The sequence below is a fragment of the Manis javanica genome, chromosome 4 (assembly GCF_040802235.1).
Source record: "Manis javanica isolate MJ-LG chromosome 4, MJ_LKY, whole genome shotgun sequence".
NCBI classification, from domain to species: domain Eukaryota; kingdom Metazoa; phylum Chordata; class Mammalia; order Pholidota; family Manidae; genus Manis; species Manis javanica.
This window is the reverse complement of record NC_133159.1, coordinates 144328847-144350977: the sequence shown is the minus strand read 5'-3', so window position 1 is coordinate 144350977 and position 22131 is coordinate 144328847. Positions and strand designations below refer to the sequence as shown.

At 36.3% G+C, this 22131-nt stretch overlaps 1 protein-coding gene across 14 annotated transcripts in view; it reads right to left on the bottom strand.

The window, feature by feature from the left end:
• The window catches only part of ACACA (acetyl-CoA carboxylase alpha), a 313862-nt gene that overhangs the window by 187412 nt on the left and 104319 nt on the right, over positions 1-22131 (bottom strand). For 13 of the 14 annotated variants that reach the window (XM_073235270.1, XM_073235269.1, XM_073235274.1 and 10 more), the window contains 2 exons: positions 8309-8441; positions 6592-6730 (listed from right to left, as the gene is read on the bottom strand). In XM_073235270.1, the coding sequence (XP_073091371.1) occupies positions 6592-6730; positions 8309-8441 (272 nt within the window). Of the gene's footprint in view, positions 1-6591; positions 6731-8308; positions 8442-11184; positions 11249-22131 lie in introns of those variants that run through there. The other variant, XM_073235278.1, reaches the window with a different exon arrangement.

Here is a 22131-nt window from a genome sequence, read left to right as displayed (position 1 = left end):
GTTCATTGAAGAATGCTGTTCATATTTTGATAGGGATTGCATTGAATCTGTAGACTGCTTTAGGGAGGATGGCCATTTTGACAATATTCATTCTTCCTAGCCAAGAGCATGGGATGAGTTTCCATTTGTTAGTGTCCTCTTTAATTTCTCTAAAGGGTGTCTTGCAGTTTTCAGGGTATAGGTCTTTCATTTCCTTGGTTAGGTTTATTGCTAGGTATTTTACTCTTTGTGATGCAATGGTGAAAGTAACTGTTTCCTGATTTTTCTTTCTGCTAGTTCATCATTAGTGTATAGGAAAGTAACAGACTTCTGTGTATTAATTTTGTATCCTGCAACATTCCTGATGTCATATATTAGTTCCAGTAGTTCTGGAGTGGCATCTCTAGGGTTTTTTCTGTACAATATCATGTCATTTGCAAATAATGACAGTTTGACTTCTTTACCAATCTGGATGCCTTGTATTTCATTGTTTTGTCTGACTGCCGTGGCTAGGACCTCCAGTATTATGTTTAATAAAAGTGGGGTCCGTGGGCATCCCTGTCTTCTTCCTGATGTTAGGTGAAAAGCTTTAAGCTTCTCACTGTTAAGTATGATGTTGGCTGTGGGTTTGTCATATACGGCCTTTATTATGTTGAGGTACTTGGCCTCTATATCCATTTTGTTGAGAGTTTTTATCATGAATGGATGTTGAATTTTGTCGAATGCCTTTTCAGTATATATGGACATGATCATGTGATTTCTATCCTTCTTTTTGTTAATGTGCTGGATGATGTTGATTGGATTTTCAAATGCTGTACCATCCTTGCATTGCATCCCTGAGATGAATCCCACTTGATCATGGTGTATGATCCTTTTAATGTATTTTTGAATTTGGTTTGCTAATATTTTGTTGAATATTTTTGCATCTTTGTTCATAAGGGATATTGGTCTGTAATTTTCTTTTTTGGTGGGGGCTTTGCCTGGTTTTGGTATTAGAGTGATACTGGCTTCTTAGAATGAGTTTGGGAGTATTCCCTCCTCTTCTATTTTTTGGAAAACTGTAAGGAGAATGGGTATTATGTTTTCTCCATATGTCTGATAAAATTCAGCACTGAATCCATAAGACCCAGGGGTTTTGTTCTTAGGTAGTTTTTTGATTACTGATTCAATTTTGTTGCTGATAATTGGTCTGTTTAGATTTTCTGTTTCTTCCTTGGTCAGTCTTGGAAGGTTGTATTTTTCTAGGAAGTCCATTTCTTCTAGGTTTTACAGCTCATTAGCATATAGATTCTCATAGTATTCTCTAATAATTCTTTATATTTATGTGGGGTCCATTGTTATTTTTCCTTCTCATCTCTGATTCTGTTGATATGTGTAGATTCTCTTTTTCTCTTAATAAGTCTGGCTAGAGGCTTATCTGTTTATTTTCTCAAGGAACCAGCGCTTGGTTTCATTGATTTTTTTCTATTGTTTTATTTTTCTCAATTTCATTTATTTGTTCTCTGATCTTTATTATGTCCCTCCCTCTGCTAACTTTGGGCCTCATTTCTTCTTCCTTTTACAGTTTCAATAATTGTGACTTTAGACTATTCACTTGGGATTATTCTTCCTTCTTCAAGTAGGCCTGAATTGCTATATACTTTCCTCTTAGAACTGCCTTTGCTGCATCCCACAGAAGTGGGGGCTTTGTGCTGTTGTCGTCATTTGTCTCCATATATTGCTTTATCTCTGTTTTAATTTGGTCATTGATCCATTGATTATTTAGGGGCATGTTGTTAAGCCTCCGTGTGTTTGTGAGCCTTTTTATTTTCTTTGTACAATTTATTTCTAGTTTTATACCTTCATCATGTGACAAGTTGGTTGGTAGAATTTCAATCTTTTGGAATTTACTGAGGCTCTTTTCATAGCCTAGTACGTGGTCTATTCTGGAAAATGTTCCATGTGCACTTGAAAAGAATGTGTATCCTGTTGCTTTTAGGTATAGAGTTCTGTAGATATCTCTTAGGTCCATCTGTTCTAGTGTGTTGTTCAGTGCCTCTGTGTCCTTACTTATTTTCTGTCTGGTGGATCTGTCCTTTAGAATGAGTGGTGTGTTGAAGTCTCCTAAAACGAATGCATTGCATTCTATTTCCTCCTTTAATTCTGGTATTATTTGTTTCACATATGTTGGTGCTCTTCTATTGGGTGCATATATATTTATAATGGTTATATCCTCTTGTTGGACTGAGCCCTTTATCATTACGTAATGTCCTTCTTTATCTCTTGTTACTTTCTTTGTTTTGAAGTCTATTTTGTCTGATACTAGTACTGCAACAACTGCTTTTTTCTCCCTGTTGTTTGCATGAAATATCTGTTTCCATCCCTTCACTTTTAGTCTGTGTATGTCTTTGGGTTTGAGGTGAGTTTCTTGTAAGCAGCATATAGATGGTTCTTGCTTTTTTATCCAATCTATTATTCTGTGTCTTTTGATTGGTGCATTCAGTCCATTTCCATTTAGGGTGATTATTGATAGATATGTACTTATTGCCATTGCAGACTTTGGATTCGTGGTTACCAAAGGTTCAAGGGTAGCTTCTTTACTATCTAACCATCAAACTTTAACTCACTTATTATGCTATTATAAACACACTCTGATGATTCTTTATTTCTCTCCCTTCTTATTCCTCCTCCTCCACTCTTTATATGTTAGGTGTTTTATTCTGCACTCTTTTGTGTTTCCTTTGACTGCTTTTGTGAATAGTTGATTTTATTTTTTGCCTTTAGTTAGTATTTGGTTGGTCTGCTTTCTTTGTTGTGATTTTATTTTCTCTGTTGACATCTATTTAGCCTTAGGAATCCTTCCATCTAGAGCAGTCCCTTTAAAATACCCTGTAGAGGTGGTTTTGGGGAGACACATTCTCTCAAGTTTTGCTTATCTGGAAACTGTTTAATCCCTCCTTCATATTTAAGTGATAATCATGCTGGATGCAGTATTTTTGGTTCAAGGCCCTTCTGTTTCATTGCATTAAATATATCATGCCATTCTCTTCTGGCCTGTAAGGTTTCTGTTGAGAAGTCTGATGATAGCCTGATGAATTTTCCTTTGTAGGTGATCTTTTTTCTCTCTCTGGCTGCCTTTAATACTCTGTCCTTGTCTTTGATCTTTGCCATTTTAATTATTATATGTCTTGGTGTTGTCCTCCTTGGGTCCCTTGTGTTGGGAGATCTGTGGGCTTCCATGGTCTGAGAGACTATTTCCTCTCCCAGATTGGGGAAGTTTTCAGCGATTATTTCTTCAAAGATACTTTCTATCCCTTTTTCTCCCTCTTCTTCTTCTGGTGCCCCTGTAATGCGAATATTGTTTCTTTTGGATTGGTCACACAGTTCTCTTAATATTCTTTCATTCTAGAGATCCTTTTATCTCTCTCTGCCTCAGCTTCTCTGTATTCCTGTTCTGTGATTTCTATTCCATTAAGAGTCTCTTGCACCTCATCCAGTCTGCTCTTAAGTCATTCTATTGATTGTTTCATTTCTGTTATCTCCCTCCAGACTTCATCCCTTAGCTCTTGCATATTTCTCTGCAGGTCCATCTGCATGGTTATGACTTTTATTTTGAATTATTTTTCAGGACGATTGGTAATATCTATCTCACCAGGCCCTCTCTCTGGCACTATTTGAGTCATTTTTAACTGGACCAGGTTCTTGTACCTTTTCACGGCCATGGAAGTGATCGCTGTCAGGTGGTGCATGTGTCAGCTGGGAGAACAAAGTCCCTTCCTGCTTGCTGATTGCCTTGCCCTTCACTGCTGACTGTGTCTGTTCCCCGCAGACAGGGAGTAGTCTCTGGGTTAATTCCCTGAGCTGCTGTGGGTGGGGTGGCCCTTGGGATAGCCTAGTGCACTGTGGGGGGGGGGGTCACAAACATGCCAGGTGTGTTCTCCTGTGAGAACGGCGCCCCTTTGTGCCTTCTGGACCTTGCGTCAGCTTCCTTTGTCTGTGCCCAGCAGCTGAGTACTGGCGGCAGCCTCTGGGTCTGGCCCGGTTAGCTGCACACTGGGACAAGACTCTGTGTGGTTGCTGTGGGCAGGGCTGCTCCCTGGCTGGTCCACAGCAGTGCCACGTCAGCTGGCTTGTTTGCAGTGCTGGCAGGGGGGAATGAACAGCAGACTGCTTATTGCCATCAGGGGCTTCAGAGCTGTGTTGCCACCTGGGGGTTAGGGCACCTGAAGTTCCTTAAGATATCAGCTTGCTGGGCTGAGTGCACCAGGACGATTTTGTCCACCTGTTAAGCCCTTGACCCTTTAAGACTTTTAAGGTGCCTGCTTTTTTTTGTCCCAGGGGAGCTGGCTGTGGTGACCCGCTCACAGTCTCCGTCTTGGATTTTACTTTTCCATTTCTCTAATATTCAGTTCACCATGTAATGTGTGTTTGTGCTCCCGGTGCAGGTTACTAGGGCTGGTTATTTAGCAGTCTGGAGCTTCCACTTCCTCCCCACTCTGATTCCTTTCCTCCCACTGGTGAGCTAGGGTGGGGGGAGTGCTCAGGTCCCACCGGGTCATGGCTTTGTACCTTATTCTTTTCATGAGATGTTGATTTCTCACAGATGTAGATATAGCCTGGCTGTTGTACTGTATCTTCTGGTCTTTTAGGAATGGTTGTATTTGCTGTATTTTCAAAAAAACATATGGTTTTGGGAGGAGATTTCAGACGCCCTACTCACGCCACCATCTTGAGCACCTCCATTTTCTATCTGTTCTTTTAGGGGTTAGTGTTAACTACCATATATTTGCTGATAATGTACATTCCTAATCTCCCAGCCCTCATTATTTCTAAATTCTGGAAGGATGCATTCAACTTTTTGTAGGGTTTATACAATCTGTTTGTATGACAAGTATTCCAAACCTAATCTGTCTTCTCCTGCAAAAAACTTTGTTCTTCCTGCTATATTACCTATTATTTTGCCCTAGTTGATGGTTACTAGCATCTGCCTAAGTCAACCAAATTAGTAACACAACAGTAATCATTAAGTTGTCCATCAATCACAAAATCTGGCCAATTTTACCTCCTTAATCTCTTGAAACCACCCATCCCTTTCCTCTCTGTTCTTAGCCTCATCGTATCCTCTACTATTGCCTTCCACAAAAGGATCTTTCAAAAGCATCTATCTATTTTTTAGAGATACATGGTGAAATATTTAGATTAAGTAATATGATAATCTGGGATTTGCTTCAGAAATTATGTGTGGGGGGAAGGAGTTGAAAGTATAGATGAAACAATATTGCCCATGAGTTGATAATTGCTGATGCTGGAAGACAGGTAGATGGGAAGGGGCTCATTATTACTCTTCCACTTTTGAATTGTAAAAGACAACAACTAATCCATTTAAAAGGCAAATAGTTTGATATCCAACACATACATACACACCCCTAAAAATACAAAACCTGTGCGCTTGAGGTTGAAAACAGGGCCTTCCCTGACAAACCTGATCACATCTTATACTTTAACAGGCTACCTGTACCTTCCAGAAAACCACTGTGTCACACCTGCACACATTTGCGTATATGATTCTTTCTGCCTGGAACACCCTTGTCTCCCCCTAATTGTTTCACTATTACTAATTCTTAACTAGATGTAACTCCTTTCAGAAAGCTTTCTCTTAACCTTGCCACCAAGAGTAGGGAGCAGAGTTAAGATGTCTTTTCTCTGTGTTCTAATAGTACCTTGTGCATATTTCTATTGTAGCACCTGCCTCAATGTATTGAAATTATGTTTCCTAAAGCAAACTCACATCTTATTCAACTGTGGGTCTATATGTTCACTGAGTGAATGAAAAAAATGTATTATTAGAGCACCAGGTAGAAATAGGGTAAAATAAATCATGAAAGGTAGTTTAAATTTTTTGTAGACAATTTCACCTTTACAACTAGCCAGTGAGATAGATAGACATTATGATCTTCCTTTTAGAGATACAAAAATTGTGGCTCAGAGATGTTTAAAGGTCGATCTAAATGATTTTACATAACATCTGCTTTCTAATAAATTGTTGCCTTCTCTGTTTCTAAATAACATAATAATCCTTAGGAATGGTCATAGCATCATTGTTTCAATAGAGAGAACATACAGACCAAAACAGGTTTAAAAAGATAGCTCTTTAAAGAGATAATGTTATCTGTGGGTACTCTAACTTAGGGATTATACTTAAGTGATAATAAGGAGAGGAAAGACTAGCCACAACCTTTCAGCTATACCAACAGTCTTTCTCTATAATTTCAGACAGAGGGCCATATGAGTAGAGATAACATGCAGAGGAGCTTGCAGAGTGAAACCTACTTGGGTCCTCTCTCCCTCAGGTGGAGGGGGTATGTGGCTTAGCAAATATTTGATGCTGAAAAGGCATACACCTGAAAACCTAAATCAACACCTTGGTTAATTTTATCTACTTTTACTTAGGACATCGGAGTCTGTGTCCGGGTTACATATAGTACATCTATATGCCTATTATTGACACTTTTTAAAAGAGAACTCCTTGGGCTTGGGAATCCCCCTAGGTTAACATTATCCTACTTTAAAGGCTGTGCTGTTTGTTCATTGTTTTACACTTGAGGGTGTTAACTTTCTTATTCTAAAACTTACCTGCATTGGCTTTAAGGTCTTCAGGTGTGACCATGACAACAAATCGGATTGCACGTTCATTTCGAAACATCTCATAAGACCACCGACGGATAGACCTCATGCATTTCACTGCTGCAATACCATTGTTGGCAATAAGAACCTGGGAAAGTTGGGGGGGATGGGAATTGGAGAGAAAAGTAGAAAAGGCAGGTAATGATGGGTAAAAAAAGAAGAGAAAGGACCATTTTTGCAGATGTCTTTCTCAAAAGCCAATTCTCAACCAGGAATTTGTATTGCTGGCTAGGCAGTTAGGAATCAACTCCCATGTGATCAAGCGGTATTTTTAAATGTTAGCTAAGCAGTCACTTTAATATGTGCCAGATAAAACTAACTCCTTTCTAACTTTATGTCTTGAAGGGGAAAAAAAATGACAATTACTTAAATCTTGTGAGTTTGTGAATTTTTCTACCCTAGCTATTACTAGGGAACAAAAGGAGACAAACTTCAGAAGGATGATGTATTACCAAATAAGAAATGGGGGACGACTAAACAGTGTAGTGTCATGCACTATTCTCTGTTGTTGTACTAAATAAAACAAGATACAGAGTCCTAAACATGATAAACCCTGGCACCAAACACTACCCTCTGTCTCCAAAATGCTGAATCCAAAATGCCCTAGAATTGTAGAGACTGCTTTAGAAAGAATGGTCACAAGAAAAAGAGTAGAATAAACAATGATTCTGAGACTTCTCTGTAAACAAACCTTTCAGCTCCTTACCTATCTTGTTGTCATGTCCCAAGGATGAAAAAGGCTAGGAGACACATAATCTATATTTATTGGAAGATTAACAGAAGGACAACACTAAGCAATATTTTTCTGAGTGGAAATATAGGTCCCCACCCTTTAATCTTTTAATCACTTGAGCTATTTCAGCCAAAGCTCTGACATGGTATCAGAAAAAAGGGACAGAAGTACTCATAACATTTCAAAATACTTGTAATCTCTTTAAGCATTTCATGTGGCACATTCCCTCTAAATATCTCAAATAACCTGGTAGAAGGTAGTAAGTCAGTATATCAAACTGTTTAAAGCCCTTTGTTCCAAAAGACTCCCTACTCCCTTTGCTCTAAATTCAGTGCTATGACCTATCATCTCTTCACCAACACCCCATAAGCTAATCAATTTATTATACCCTTCTAGAGTAGTACAGCCAAACCCTGTAAAACCATAGGATCTTTAATTATTTTTGAAATTGTTTTCATTTAAGTAGAGTTGATATACAATATTATACTGGTTTCAAGTATTCAAGTATACAACATAGTGATTTGACAGTTATCTACATTATTAAATGTTAACCCCAATTAGTGTTGTTACTATCTGTCACCACAGAAAGATGCTAATGAATTATTGACTATATTCTCTATGTGGTCCTTTCATCCCCATGACTACGATTGAGATTTTAAGCCTCTTTATCTTGTGCCAAAACCACAAGATCTTTTAAAGAGAACTTTATGAGCACTGCTTCATCTTATTAGCTGTGACTGAATTATCTGTAGTAAATACATATTACTGAAAATAGTAAATAGGATGCTAGTGAGACAGAAAGGATAATTCTGCATAAAGAGGCAAAGTTCTCTGAAAATCTAAACATCTGTTTTGAGTAAATCTAGACAACAAATCTAGGCATTAGATCTCATGTACTTTTGAAAAAAATGATTTAGCCAAGTTATAACTTACCTTCTCAATCACTTTATTCCCCCCAAATCGAGTAACAAATTCTGCTGGAGAAGCTACAGTAAAATCTCGCTGTGAGTCTATTTTCTTTCGGTCTCGACCTTGCTTTACTAGGTGCAAGCCAGACATGCTGGACCTATAAAAATAGAGAAGCCACGTAAGTCTATAGACAGGGTTTCTTCACACCACCTATCTCCCCTGGAGATCTGCTTTTCACTACCATATGTATAATAGCACGTCAAACTGTACCCTTGTGTAGACTGCATTCTAGCAGACCACATACTTTTTAAATAGAAGAGAGAATAAAAAGATCTTAGCTTGTGAAAATTTAAGAGAAAAATAAGTCTTTCTGAATAATAAAAGATAATATTAAGGTTTACGAACAGGTGTCATCACGAACAGGCAAAGGACAGAATGAAATGAGATGGTACAAATAATAGACTCAGAGAGACTGTTGAAGTGAAAAGAAAAAAACAACAGAGCTGTTTCTGGATCATGATTCTAGCACAGAGATGACCTTCACCTCTGTATCTCTAGCTTCCACCTCTCTTATGAGCTGTAACTCCACGGTTTTAACTGTCTACTAAATGTACTACTTGTGTATCCCATAGGTGTTTCAAAATCAACAATTCTAAAACCAAATTCTTTATAAGGCAGTATAACATACCATTTTTCATTGTTTATAAGATGCTCTTCTGTTTTTTGGGGGTTTTCATGACTTTTAAAAATACCTGAAATTCTTGTGTGTCTTACCACTGATGGTGTGCTTTACTTCATTAGCAGTTAATTTATTTTCTTGGTGGCACATTCAATAATGGTGCGTCTAACAATCAATGGTGTTTCAGATTAGATGAAACCTGGGTTTAAAATCTAGATCTGTACACTGAATAGCTCCAATGATCTTTCACAAATAACTTAACCTTGCTCACAGCATCCACAGTTCTAGTTATTTACTTACTGTCTCTCAGCTCCAAGCCCACTCTTTTAAACTTGATTGTGTGCAAATAGGAATAAGAGTGAAAATCTGTTCAGTTCTGCTAATGGGAAGGTAGGAGGGTAAAAAAAGGGCCTTCGTTCTTGTTTTCCAGTTCTTAACAGCTTTGCTCCACAGTAACAGAGAGTTAATTCCAGCCTCTAGCATCTTTCAGCTTTAAACAAGGAAGAGCCTTGATTCCCTTAGAGGTACTCAGAACAGTGCTTGTGACTCCTTGGCAGGCAAAGTACCAGCCTTGCAATGCTCACTCATCCTCTAGGCTACACTGCCTGGACCTATCGCCCACCTGTCTGGCCAGGCCTCCTCCTTAGGGATCTGAGCAACAGCTACTCAAAGCTTACTCCCAGAGACCCAAGCACCAGCCCCCAGAGGCCCTCCTCCAAGCCCTTTGGTTCTGGTAACAGTACCTCTCTTGCTTCTGTTCTCCCAGCTTTATGGATAGTAGCTGGCTCCTACAGGTATTAACTCTGGGTTACCTCAGCAGCCCTTTTGTGTTGTTTTTCTTCTAATACCAAAGTAACTAATTCTCACTACTGAATGCCTTCTATTTATAACACCTAATGTGGTTTCTCTTTCCCTGACTGGACACTGACTGACTGGACATTAAATGAGTTAATGGATATAAATAACCTTTATACACTCTTTAATAGCTGTTTTCTTCTCCCATCTTTTCTTCCTTTCTCCTACACTCTAACCTTGTTTCTACAGTAACTGATCTTTTCGTAGTAAAGGAGTACAAAGAAAATACCAGGTCCAGGTGGTTTTAAGATGAGTTCTATCAAACTTTCAAGGGTTTTAGTCTACTAAATTCCCAGACAATAGAAAAAGTAGAATTTCCCAGCTAGACTAACAATGATACCAAAACTAGACAAATGTTACATGAAGGGAAAAGTCCAGGTCCATTTTACTCATGATCACAACTGCAAAATTCTAAATAAAATATTCAAAATAGTAGGGTACTGGTGCAAGGATGGGCAAAACATTAAAAATATTTTATTCCATGTCCAAGTTGAATTTGTCCCAGGTATGGGACAAATTAAATAAGTTCAATTTTAGAAAATTCATAAATTATAACTGATTTCCTAGCAAGTGTAATAAAGGGAAAAATAAACAAATTAGAGACATTTAGGATTATAAAGGAGAAGAAAATTGTCATGTTTGTGAATGTGTGATCATTTACATAGAAAACACAAAAGATTCTGTAGGCAATTTATTAGAAATAGAACTTTAGTGTCTAGATATATGATTAATAGACATGAGGTCCAAAGATATTATAGATAATAAAATTAAAAACATCATAAAATTAACAACTAAAATACACATACTTCTAAGATACACATATAGAGTTAATTTTATAAACAGAAAACAAAAGAATATGATGAAGATGTAATTAAGGAAATTGATTATATGGGTGGAGGGCTGCAGTGAGAAAGTCTGAAGAGAGGCCATATGGTTAGTTGTAGTTGATGGCCAAGGACATAACCTTTGTTTTAGGTGGTATGTTTTCAAATTATTTTAAAATTATTTCTAAAATGACTAACCAAGTAAATAAATAATAAGGGGCTACACATGGACCAATGAACGTGTCACAAACCAAAGATTATGATTATATAATTCTACGTTCCTGAAGTTAAACACACACATACATACATTCCACAGAGATCAGCTTTTCGTTATTTAAGGAGAGCATGAAGGAATAGACAAGATATAGCCTAGAATCAATAAGGGGCTGCCTGAGTATAAGACAAGAAGGGAAACAAAGTCTTTATTGATAAAATTAAGGTGGTGAAGGGATTGGTCACAGATTTAATGGTTTAGAGACAGCAAAGGAGTGCTCTAAGGGTCACTTATTATCAGAGGGGGAAAAAACAGAAATCTGTCTTACTTTTAATGATGGGATCTTCCATATTCAGAAGTGAGGCACCGTGCTGAAAACAAGGGAGTCAAGTGTAAAGATAGAACCCATCTCAAAATCTTCGCCTCTGACCTATCTTTACTTGGGAAATTATTTGAAAATGTTGTCCTCCAAAAAGATGGAGTAAACCAAGAAAAAGGAAGACCAGAGATGTAAGAAACAAAGGATCCAACACAGAAGAGAAGGGAGTTCCCTAGATGATTGGTCAAATTGGAGGACAGACCGCTCTAGGAGGGATGCCTACTTGAAAAAAATAGGCAGATCATCTGTTGTATTTAACCACAGACAAACAAAACTTTAGATGTGTGTATATATAAATAATGTGTGTTTTCTTTATATATGTTTGTTTTATATATATAAAACAATCCATTTTTATTTTATATTTAAAATCAAATACTATATTACTGCATTTTTAAAAAACACCATTTAAATTATTTAAATATCTCAGTTGCTTTTTACTTATTAGATTCTCAGTGAAGGTTTTGCTTGGTTTTTGCCCAAAATGATGGAAGAGGTGTGGATAAAATGAAGATTCCTGTGGCCAGGATTCTCAACTTGCCCTGGTTGGCTAGCTCACTACACACATGGCTAGCAATACATCATTATTGACTCTATATAAAGAACCCTGCCCAGTGCTGTGGGTAACACGGTGGCACGGCTGCAGGAGAGCAGAGCAGAAGCTGGAGTGGTGGCAGCACCTAGGACAGACCCCAGAGGACAGCTGTGCAGGCAGAGAGGCCCAGAGGCAGAGACTGGCTTGCTGCACGCAGACTCGCTCTGAGTTAACAGGGTTTTAGTGATTGACCTGCCACCATGTAAATAAAGTTGGGTATAACTGTTTCACCTCACGAACATTCTACTGTCATTTCTGTGGTCACATTGAATCCATAGTGAACTTGCCCAGGGCTGAAACCCATTGGCAAGACAAGAGGTCAAGTGAAAAGGAAAAGGAGAAGATGATTATTCTAAATATAAATTTTGCCAACTTGGTGTCTTTTGTTCGGTTTTCTGTTTTTTGCCAGTTTCTAGTTTAATTTTCAGATAATGTTTTTCAAAATAAAAACTCTAGATTGTAAGAACAAGCAAACAAAAAAGATAATGGAGGGGACCCTTCATGACTGCTATCAATCAAATCATTCAGGTCTTTTACGTTAATCCTCTGCTGGAGAGGTACAGACTTCAAGAGGCTTGAGGAATGTCAAGAAAGCCTGACTCATCCACTCCTCAGCCTGTGTTCTAACAGCAGAAAGAAGAAAGATCCTAGGGTAAGAGAACTTGGCACCCTCAACAGCTTCAGCCTGGCTGCCCACTGTCACATGCCAGGACAATGGCGGCAGGCACCTTTCCTGGCATTCTAAAAAAGTTTTCTCAAAACTACCTTCCACATAATGCTACCTCCTACACAGAACTGATATCTCCTTCACAACAGCTGAAGAGACTTCACTCAAAAGCCAGCCAAATTCAGTGAACAAATCTGGCACAGGTGGAGTGAGATTCCCTTAGCGAATAGCAAGTTCTGTGCAGGGGTGCTTGTTTTCAATGTAGTTAGAGTATCATGCATGGGTTCAGGTATCTTTAGTTCAAATTCTGAATGTAAAATAAAGGTTTAGAAATCCAAGAGCCAAATGAGAGTTTTTATTCATTTCCCTAAAAAAACAAGTTTCTTATAGATACAAAAAAAAAATCATCAAATTAAATTTCCCATAAATTCTAGGGCTTAGCTGTCAATGCCTTACTACTTATAAAAGTACATATTGTCCAAATATGGCACCTAAAACTTACCTTTGAAGCATGTAATACCTCATATCCTTATTTTCCTCTGCAGAACCATCCATATCAAGATGGCAAAGAAAAGGAATAGATGCTCTTTCTTCCAATTTCAGCCTTGTAAACAGAAGCTGCAGTTCGTCCTCCTGTTGCAGGTGCTTAAAACCCAGGAGGACAAGAGATACTGTGCCTTCTGCCTACTTCTTGGCTCTGCTTCAGTAAGACTAGAGTATTCCTGATGTCCTCAAACTAGTCTTTTGTCTTCTTTGTTCCCAAGTTCCATATTTCCCCACCTTTCCACGTTTTGTAATTTCCCCTTACACTTGGCTCACACATAGAATTAGCTGATTTCCCTAACGGACTGAGAGAAGAGGGGGAGAAATATAAACGCTGTATAACTACAAAATACATCTTAGCTCTGCATTAGCCACAGCAAACATGCTTCAACAACGGTTACATTTTTCTGGCAATCACCAGAGAAAAAAGTTCCACAGCCTCTCCTGGCTGCCAGAAGCACATGACAAAGAGGGCTAGAGACATAAAGACGGAAAGTTTACAAGGACAACTAAGCCAAGAAAATAATAGGGTCATGAAATCCAGAGGGAAGAGGACAGCAAAGTCCAAGCAGATAATTTCTGAGACCCAATCAAAACAAGTAATACTGATAATCAGACTGCAAGAAGGAGAAAAGCAGATCAGACAGTAAAGAAAACAAGCAGAAAGGATAAAACATGCCATTGCTAAGGAACTTTGAATAACGTGGGAGCCACAAATACAATTTTCATGCGTAAGTAAATGATATACACATGCAAATGCCTTTTTTAAAACAATAAAACCCAATATTTTATTCACCAAAGGTTGAGAATTAAGAAGGGAATTGGTACAAATGCAAAATGGAGAATGTGTGGGTAAAATCCTTGAAGGGAAAAGGGACCAGACAAATATTTCAGACACAGACGTCTAACCCAGTTTAAGTAGGAAAGAAAAATCCTGCCCAGAAAGGCTACTGATACATGTCTGTTGCTATAAAAGCAAATTTGCCACAGATGAACATACCCCTTACGTAAATAAATAGAGGCTGAGTGTTAAACAGTAACATAGTTCTGCTTTAGTTTTTAATTAAATTGATGATTGTGATATTGCTTCCTCGTGATGGGAGAAAAGACTCTAACAGTTAGAATCTACAGCATCACAACTTCCTGCGACAAGTCCTCAGGAATGGTATAATTCACCAGAATCAAATTTAATCTGATTCAGGCAACACACAAAAAATTCTTTCCCACCAAAATGCTGTATAGAAATTGTTAATAATTTGATGTCAACCCTGCTGAGAACCTATTAAACTTCCAGAAAAGCCCTGAAAAACAGAAGTATACAAATGACCTGAAACAAAGACAAAAGATCAAATAGACAATAAATGATTAAGACAAACAAACCTTCACCTTAGTTTAGATGACCTGAGCTGAAAAGACTCAACATGATGAGCTGAAAAGACTCAACATGACCACCAGCCACAGTAGAAAATGGAAGTTCTGGGCTGTTTTCTAGTCTGTACCACTGTGCATTACTCCTTATATACCACTATGCCAATGTCCAATACAGTTAGTCAAGTTTACTTTTTCCTTTAAAGAACCATGATGATATATAGGAGTCCTCCTATCTTTATTTCTCTTCAGAATAAAGTCTCAAAAATAGAGCACTGAGGCCTTTGTTCAGAATGATTACACACAGATAGTGAGCTCAATTTTACACACATCTTAGTGTCTCCAGATGTAAGCAGTTCCCAAAAAGAAATCACCTTTGTTATGGAAGGTCAACATTCAAAACTAAATAAAGCATTGAGTATAGAATAAAGCAGGCTATTTTGCACTAAATCATATCAGAAAATATACTGAAGAGGCACACTCAGTAATTGAGTTTGTGCTTCCTTTCCCAAAGGGATCTTACTAAAACAACCAAATACTAACATACCACACCGAGATCCAGAAACAAAGCTAGAGTTTTTAATGTTTTATGGATGCTGCTTACAATCCTTCTGTAATATTAGAAAAGAAATAAAAAAGCCACATTCATTCCTCCAAATTCAAAGCATTCCCATTTTAATTTATCACAAATTAAGAGAGTGTCCAAAGTAGACACATACCTGGCACAAAATCCAAGTAGAAGCCCACACTGATGCCAGCATTGTAACATGCCAAGCACCAAGGATGACGTAGCAGTTTATCCAGCTGACGGTGATGCATTAGCTGGCTTGATTGCAATGCAGTTCTGAGTTATACTGCAGCACACGCTATGAGAGACTATTTTATAACTGGGGCTTGTCTAAGCAGAGAAATCTTGGATTAAGGAATTGTGTATTTTGAAAATCAACTGACCCTGTATATAAAGGTTTAGCTGTGGATTCTAAACTCTGATCCAGTGATCTATATGCCTTATCCTTGCAACAATTACACACTGCCTTGAAAACTATGGCTTTGTGGTAGGTTTTGAAATCAGGTAGCATTAAGTCCTCCAACTTTGCTCTCCTCTCCTGTTCCAAAACTGTTTTGTCTATTCTAGGTCCTTTGGGCTTCTGTGTAAATTTTAGGATCAGCTTGTTAAATTCTAGAAAGAAAAAAAAAAAGCCTGTGGAGATTTCAATATGGACTGCAAGTTTATAGATGAATTTAGGGAAAATTGCCATCTTAACAATATTGAATTTCCCAATCCCTGAACATGGACTCTCTCCTTTTATTTAGATTTTTAATTCTTCTTTACCTTTTGTTTAGATTTTTAATTTCTTCTTTAAGTTCTGTCAGCAATGTTCCATAATTTTTAATGCTTAAGTCTTACACTTTTTTTGTTAAATTTATTCCTTTCGATGCAATGAAATTTTCGTTTTTTGCTTGTTCATTGCTAGCTGGTATGTAGAAGTACAACTGATTTTTGTATATGGATCTTATAGCCTGTGACCCTGCTAAATTAATATAAAAATCTTTTTAATAACTTTATTGATGTAATTCACATACCATATATTTCAACCATTTAAACTGTATAATTCAACAGTTTTTAATATATTCACACAGTTGTGGAACATCATCATGTTCAATTTTAGAACACTTTCTAAAAGAAACCTGTACTCATTAGTAGTCACTCCCTATTTCCCCAAAAGCCCTCCCCAGTCCTAGGCAATAACTAATCTACTTTCTGGCCTTATAGACTTGCCTGTTTTAGATATTTCATATAAATGGAATGAAATAATATGCAGTCTTTTGTGACTGGCTTCTTTCACTTAGCATAATGCTTTCAGTGTCATAGCATGTATCCATAACCTCATTTCATGGCCAAATAATTTTCCAGTGTATAAACATACCATATTTTGTTTATCTATTCATCAGGTGATGGATATTGGGCTGTTTCCACTTTGTGGATATTTTGAATAATGTTGCTGTGGAGATTCATGTACAAGTTTTTATGTGGACATATACTTTCATTTCTCATCAGTATATAGTTAGGAGTAGAACTGCTGGATCATATTGCAAACATTTAGTTTTATAAGAGATTTCCAAATTATCTTCCAGGGTGGCTATATCATTTTACATTCTCACCAATATAAACAAGTGATCCAATTCCTCCACATTCTTGCAAACATTTGGTATTGTTACTAGTTTTTATTTTAGGCACTGTGATAGGTATACAGTAATACCTCATTGTTTTAATTTACACTTTCCTAATAGCTAATGAGGTTAAACTTATCTTTCCACATCCTTATTTACAATCTGTATATCCTCTTTGGTAACATTTGCTTCTTTTTTATTTCTTGCTCTTTATTGAGAATTGTACTTATTGATTCATTGTTGTCATAATTTCAAAAAATTCTCTAAATATGGTTTCCTTTGGTTCTTTGAAAACATTTGTGATAGCTGCTTTGAAGACTTTGCTAAACCCAGCATCTAGGGACACTTGGAGACAATTTATAGTTCTTCCTAAATATAGGTCACACATTCCTATTTCTTTTCATGTATCATGTTTTTTTGTTGTTGGACACTTAACATACTAAATAATTTATTATAGCAAGTCTGGATTCTGATTTCCTTTACCCATGAAGGTGGTTATTGTTACTATTAATCACTTTTTTCTTTCTTACTTGGCCTATTAACTTGCCTGGGCTAAATCTGTGAAATATGTCTACCCCAAAATGAACAACCACTGATGCCTCAGCTCATTTTCTTTTTACTTCGTTTTTATTTTTAAACCTGCCTTCTAAGAGGTTACCTCTATGTCTGCAAAGATGTTGGTCAATGATTAGGCAGGGGTCATATACTCAAACGCCTGAAGCCAATAAGGCTTTTGTACTTTGTTCATATATCACTATGTGGGGTACGGTAGTACATTCAAAGTTCAGGACATTTTCAAGTCAGCCCTGGCTTTTAATTGCTATTGGGCCTTACTATGTCTATTATGTGCAAGCACAAGCTTCAGCTAGCATATGCTTGCCCCAAACACAAACACACCTCAGGCTAAGAGAACCGTTGGCTCACTCCCCTCGGCCTAAGCCAAGATGGTCACTTCAATACCACCACTGGACATAGGCATCATCCACCACCCAAAATAAGTAAACTCTCTTCAACTGCAGCATTAAAACTGCCAGTCCTCTTGGCCTACCCACAATGGCAAAACCTCCAGGCCAAAGAAGCTGATGGAAGGGTAGAACAGTCCTAGACAAGAATACCACAGATTCCTATTGCCTTATTGAATTACAGTGGTTTTTCAAATAAACTTTTCTCAGAATGTTGTCTGCCTTTTGGTTAATTTCAAGGGTACTAAAATGGTTTTATCAAGTTTTATAGTTGTTTTTGGGGTTAAGGATTTGTTGACCTCAACTCTGCTACAGCTAGAAGTCCCACCTGCTTTATTTACTTTTTGAGATACAATTCATATAATAAAATGCAAAAATCTTAAGTATACACTCAATTAATTTTACACATGTATACACTTATATAACCAACCATTCCATTAAGATATAGAATATTTCCAGAGTTTCACAAGGCTCCCTTGTGCTGTCTTCTCAGTCAATATCCTTCCCAATGTAAACACTATTCTGAACTCTATTACTATAAATCAGTTTTGTCTGTTCTTGAACTTCATATTTAGAGTCATACTGTATGTATTTGATTGATATACTATGTCTATGAAATTCATCTGTGTTGTGGCTTGATCATTTTCATTGCTGTGTGGTATTCCATTGAATGACTAACCATGATTTATTTATCTGTTCTATTATTGAAGGACATTTGGGTTGTTAATGAATTTTAACTATACTTCTTCTTATACTTGGGTTTTGGTGGACAAATGCACTCATTTCTTTTGAGTAAATATCTGGGAGTAGACTTGTTTGTTAGTAAAATATGTGTACGTTTAATTACAAAAGGTATTGCCAAACAGTTTTCTAAAGTGGTTATATTCTCACCAGCAATGTATAGGAGTTCCACGTGCCCATATTCCTACTAACACTTAATATTGTCAGTCTTTCAATTTAAGCCTTTTTGGTTGGGATGGTATTAAATTCATTGTGATTTTAACTTGCAAATCCCTAATGACTAATGATATTGAACACCTTTTCATAAGTTTATTTGCCATTTGGTTATCTTGTTTAGTGAAGTTCAAGTCTTTCTCCGTATTTCTATTGGGTTGAAGTGTTGTTATAAAAAATTGAAATATCAAGGAAACCAACAAAATGAAAACACAACCTATTGAATGGGGAAAGATATCTGCAAGCAGTATATGCAATAAGGAGTTAATATCCAAAATATACAAAGAACTCATACAGTTCAACACCAAAAAAAACAAAGCCCAAACAGTCTGATTAAAAAATGGGCAGAGGTCCTGAATAGACATTTTTCCAAAGAAAATATGCACATGGCCAATAGACAAATGAAAAGATGCTCCACATCACTAATTATCAAGGAAATGCAAATCAAAACCACAATGACATATTATCTCATACCTGTCAGAATGGCTAGTATAAAAAAGCAAGAAATAACAACAGTTTGCAAGAATGTGGAGAAAGGGGAAACCTTGTGCCAGTTGGTGGGAATGTAAAATGGTACAGCCACTATGGAAAACAGTATAGAGTTACTCAGAAAATTAAAAATAGAATTACCATATGATTCACAAATTCCACTTCTGGGTATTTATCTGAAGAAAACAAAAGCACTAATTTGATACAATACATACACCCTTACATTCACTGCAGCACTATTTATAATAACCAAAATATGGAGGCAACCTAAGTCTCCAAAAACAGATAAACAGATAAAGAAGATGTAGTATATGTATATGATGGCATACTACTCTGCCATTAAAAAGAATAAAACCTTGCCACTTGTGACAACACAGATGGATCTTGAAGGTATTATACTAAGTGAAATAAGACAGAAAAAGGCAAATATCGTAAGATTCACCTATATGTTCAATCTAAAAAACAAAACAAATGAACAAAACAAAACAGAAGCAGACTCAAAAACACAGAGAAAAAATTGGTGATTGCCCGAGGGGAGGTGGGTAGAGGATGGGTGCAACAGCTGAAGGGGATTAAGAAGTACAAATTTCCAGTTATAAAATAAGTAAGTCATAGGGATATAAAATACCATATAAAGAATATAGTCAATATATTGTAATAACTTCATATACTTGACAGATGGTAACTAACTTACTGTGGTAATCATTTTGTAATATATATAAATATTGAATTAATAAGTTGTACACCAGAAATAATATAATGTCAATTATACTTAAGTTAAAAAAAGGACAATGACATTTTTTTTCTTATTTAAAAGATTCTAGTAATGAGAGATTTTAATATTCCTCTTTCAGCAACCGATAGAAGTAGGCAAAAAAAAAATCAAGGAATAGAAGAATAACAATTGAAAACTTGACTAAACTGACAAATACAGAATTCTAATCTACAACTCCAAAATATACATTCTTTGCAGGTGTTATAAAACTGTACCAAAATAAACCATGTTAGGCCATAAAGCATCAACACATTTCAAAGATTGAAATCACATAGAAATACCCTCTGAATACAATGGATTAAATTAAAAATCAATGACAAAGATATTAAAATATATCCAAGTGATTTTAATATATATCTAAGTATCTTGAAATTAATGAATACACTTCTAAATAACTTATTGGTGAAAAAATAAATCACAACGGGTGGGCAAAATGGATGAAAGTGGTCAAAAGATAGAAACTTCCAGTTATAAAACACTTAAGTCATGGGGATATAATGCACAGAATAGTGACTAGAGTTAACCATATTGTATAAGTATATTTGAAAGTTGCTAAGAGAGTAGACTTTAAAAGTTCTCATGAGAAGAAAAAAGAAAAAACATTGTAACTAAGTATGGTGATGAATATTAACTCAACGTATTGTGGTAATCATTTCCCAGTATATGCATACATCAAATCATTATGCTACATGCCTAAAATGAATACAATATGTCAATAATCTCAATTTAAAAAATAACAGTGAAAATAATATTTTAAAGTGAATGATAATGAAAATATATCACATTAAAACTTCGGGGATATAATAAGATGAACATACAGGAATGGAATGATAAAGCAAGTATAGAAAAATGTTAATGGAAGAATCTAGGTAATGCTTATACAGGCATTTTCTGTAAAATCCTCTCAACTTTGCTGTTTGCTTGAAAGTGTTCATAGTAAAATGTTGGAAAACAACTTGTGGGATATCGCTAAGGATGAGCTTGAGGTAAATTTATAGACTTTAATACATATGTTAGAAACTTAAGAGCTGAAAATCAATGATTTAATTATTTATCTCCAAAGGTCAGAAAAAGAACAGTACATTAAACCTTAAGAAAGTAGATGGCAAGGAATAAAGATGATAACAGACATCAATGAAGGTGAAAAACATACAAGAGAAAAAAATCAGAGACACACCATTCTTTGAAAAAGCCAATTAAATTAATACACTTTAATTAAAACTGATCAAGAATAAAAGAGAAAATGCTGTCACTATCTGAAATGAGAAGAGGGACTTACTATATACAAATCCTAAAACATGAAAAAGAAATGAGTATATTACTATGAACTTTCTGCCAATTTTAAATTTAGATGAAACTAATAAATTCTTTGAAAAACAATTCTCTATTCCACTCAAGAAGGAATAGAAAATCTGAATAATCCTAAACCTACTAAAAAAATTGAATGTATATATATAAGTTAAGATACTATTTATTGCATTTTGTGTCTGTTCCTGGCCAATCTTTATATCTCTCCCATTTATTCACCAAATATCTATTAAGTGCCTACTAGATGCTATATAAAGTGCTGGGTCTACAATTGTAAACAAAATGTATATGACCTCTGCCCTCATATTGGTTAGAGTGCAATAAAGACAAGCAATGAAATAAACATACAGGTAAAAAGAATACAAATTGTGGTAAGTGCTATGAAAGAAAAACAAAAAGAAGATTAAGAATAATAGCAGACCTGAAAAAGTGGTACTTAACCTGAAACCTAAAGAAAAAAGGCCTCAAGTAATCACTGAGAGAATGAAAGAATTCCAGGCAGAAGGACAAGCATGATGGCTCTCAGATAGGAAAAAGACTGGTACACAAGAGGGACTGAAAGGCCAGTACGATTGAAGTACTGTCAGCAAATGGAAGTTGATAGGGGTCAGATTATTCAGGGCCGCGTGAGCCAAGTTAAGAATTTGGCATTTTATGCCAAGTGCAACTGGAAATTAGGAGGCAGAGAATCCAGTTAGGCTAGCCATGCTAGCAGTCCAAGTAAGAGTTGGTGAACTAAGCCTTGAACTTTGATGATGGCAAGTGATTGTATTGAAGTAAATATCAAAGTTTGCTTCCCAAAGTTTCTGGCTTGAGCAAGAGTGGCTACTGTGGAAAGCAGTATGGAGGTTCCTCAAAAGACTAAAAACAGAAATATTATCATATATGATCCAGTAATTCCACTTTTAAGAATTTACCTGAAAAAAACAAAATCCCTGATTTGAAAAGATATATACATCCCTGTTTATAACCACATTACTTAAAATAACCAAGATATGGAATCAACCAAAGTGCCCATAAACAGATGATGATCGATCCATCATCAATAGATGAATGGATAAATAAG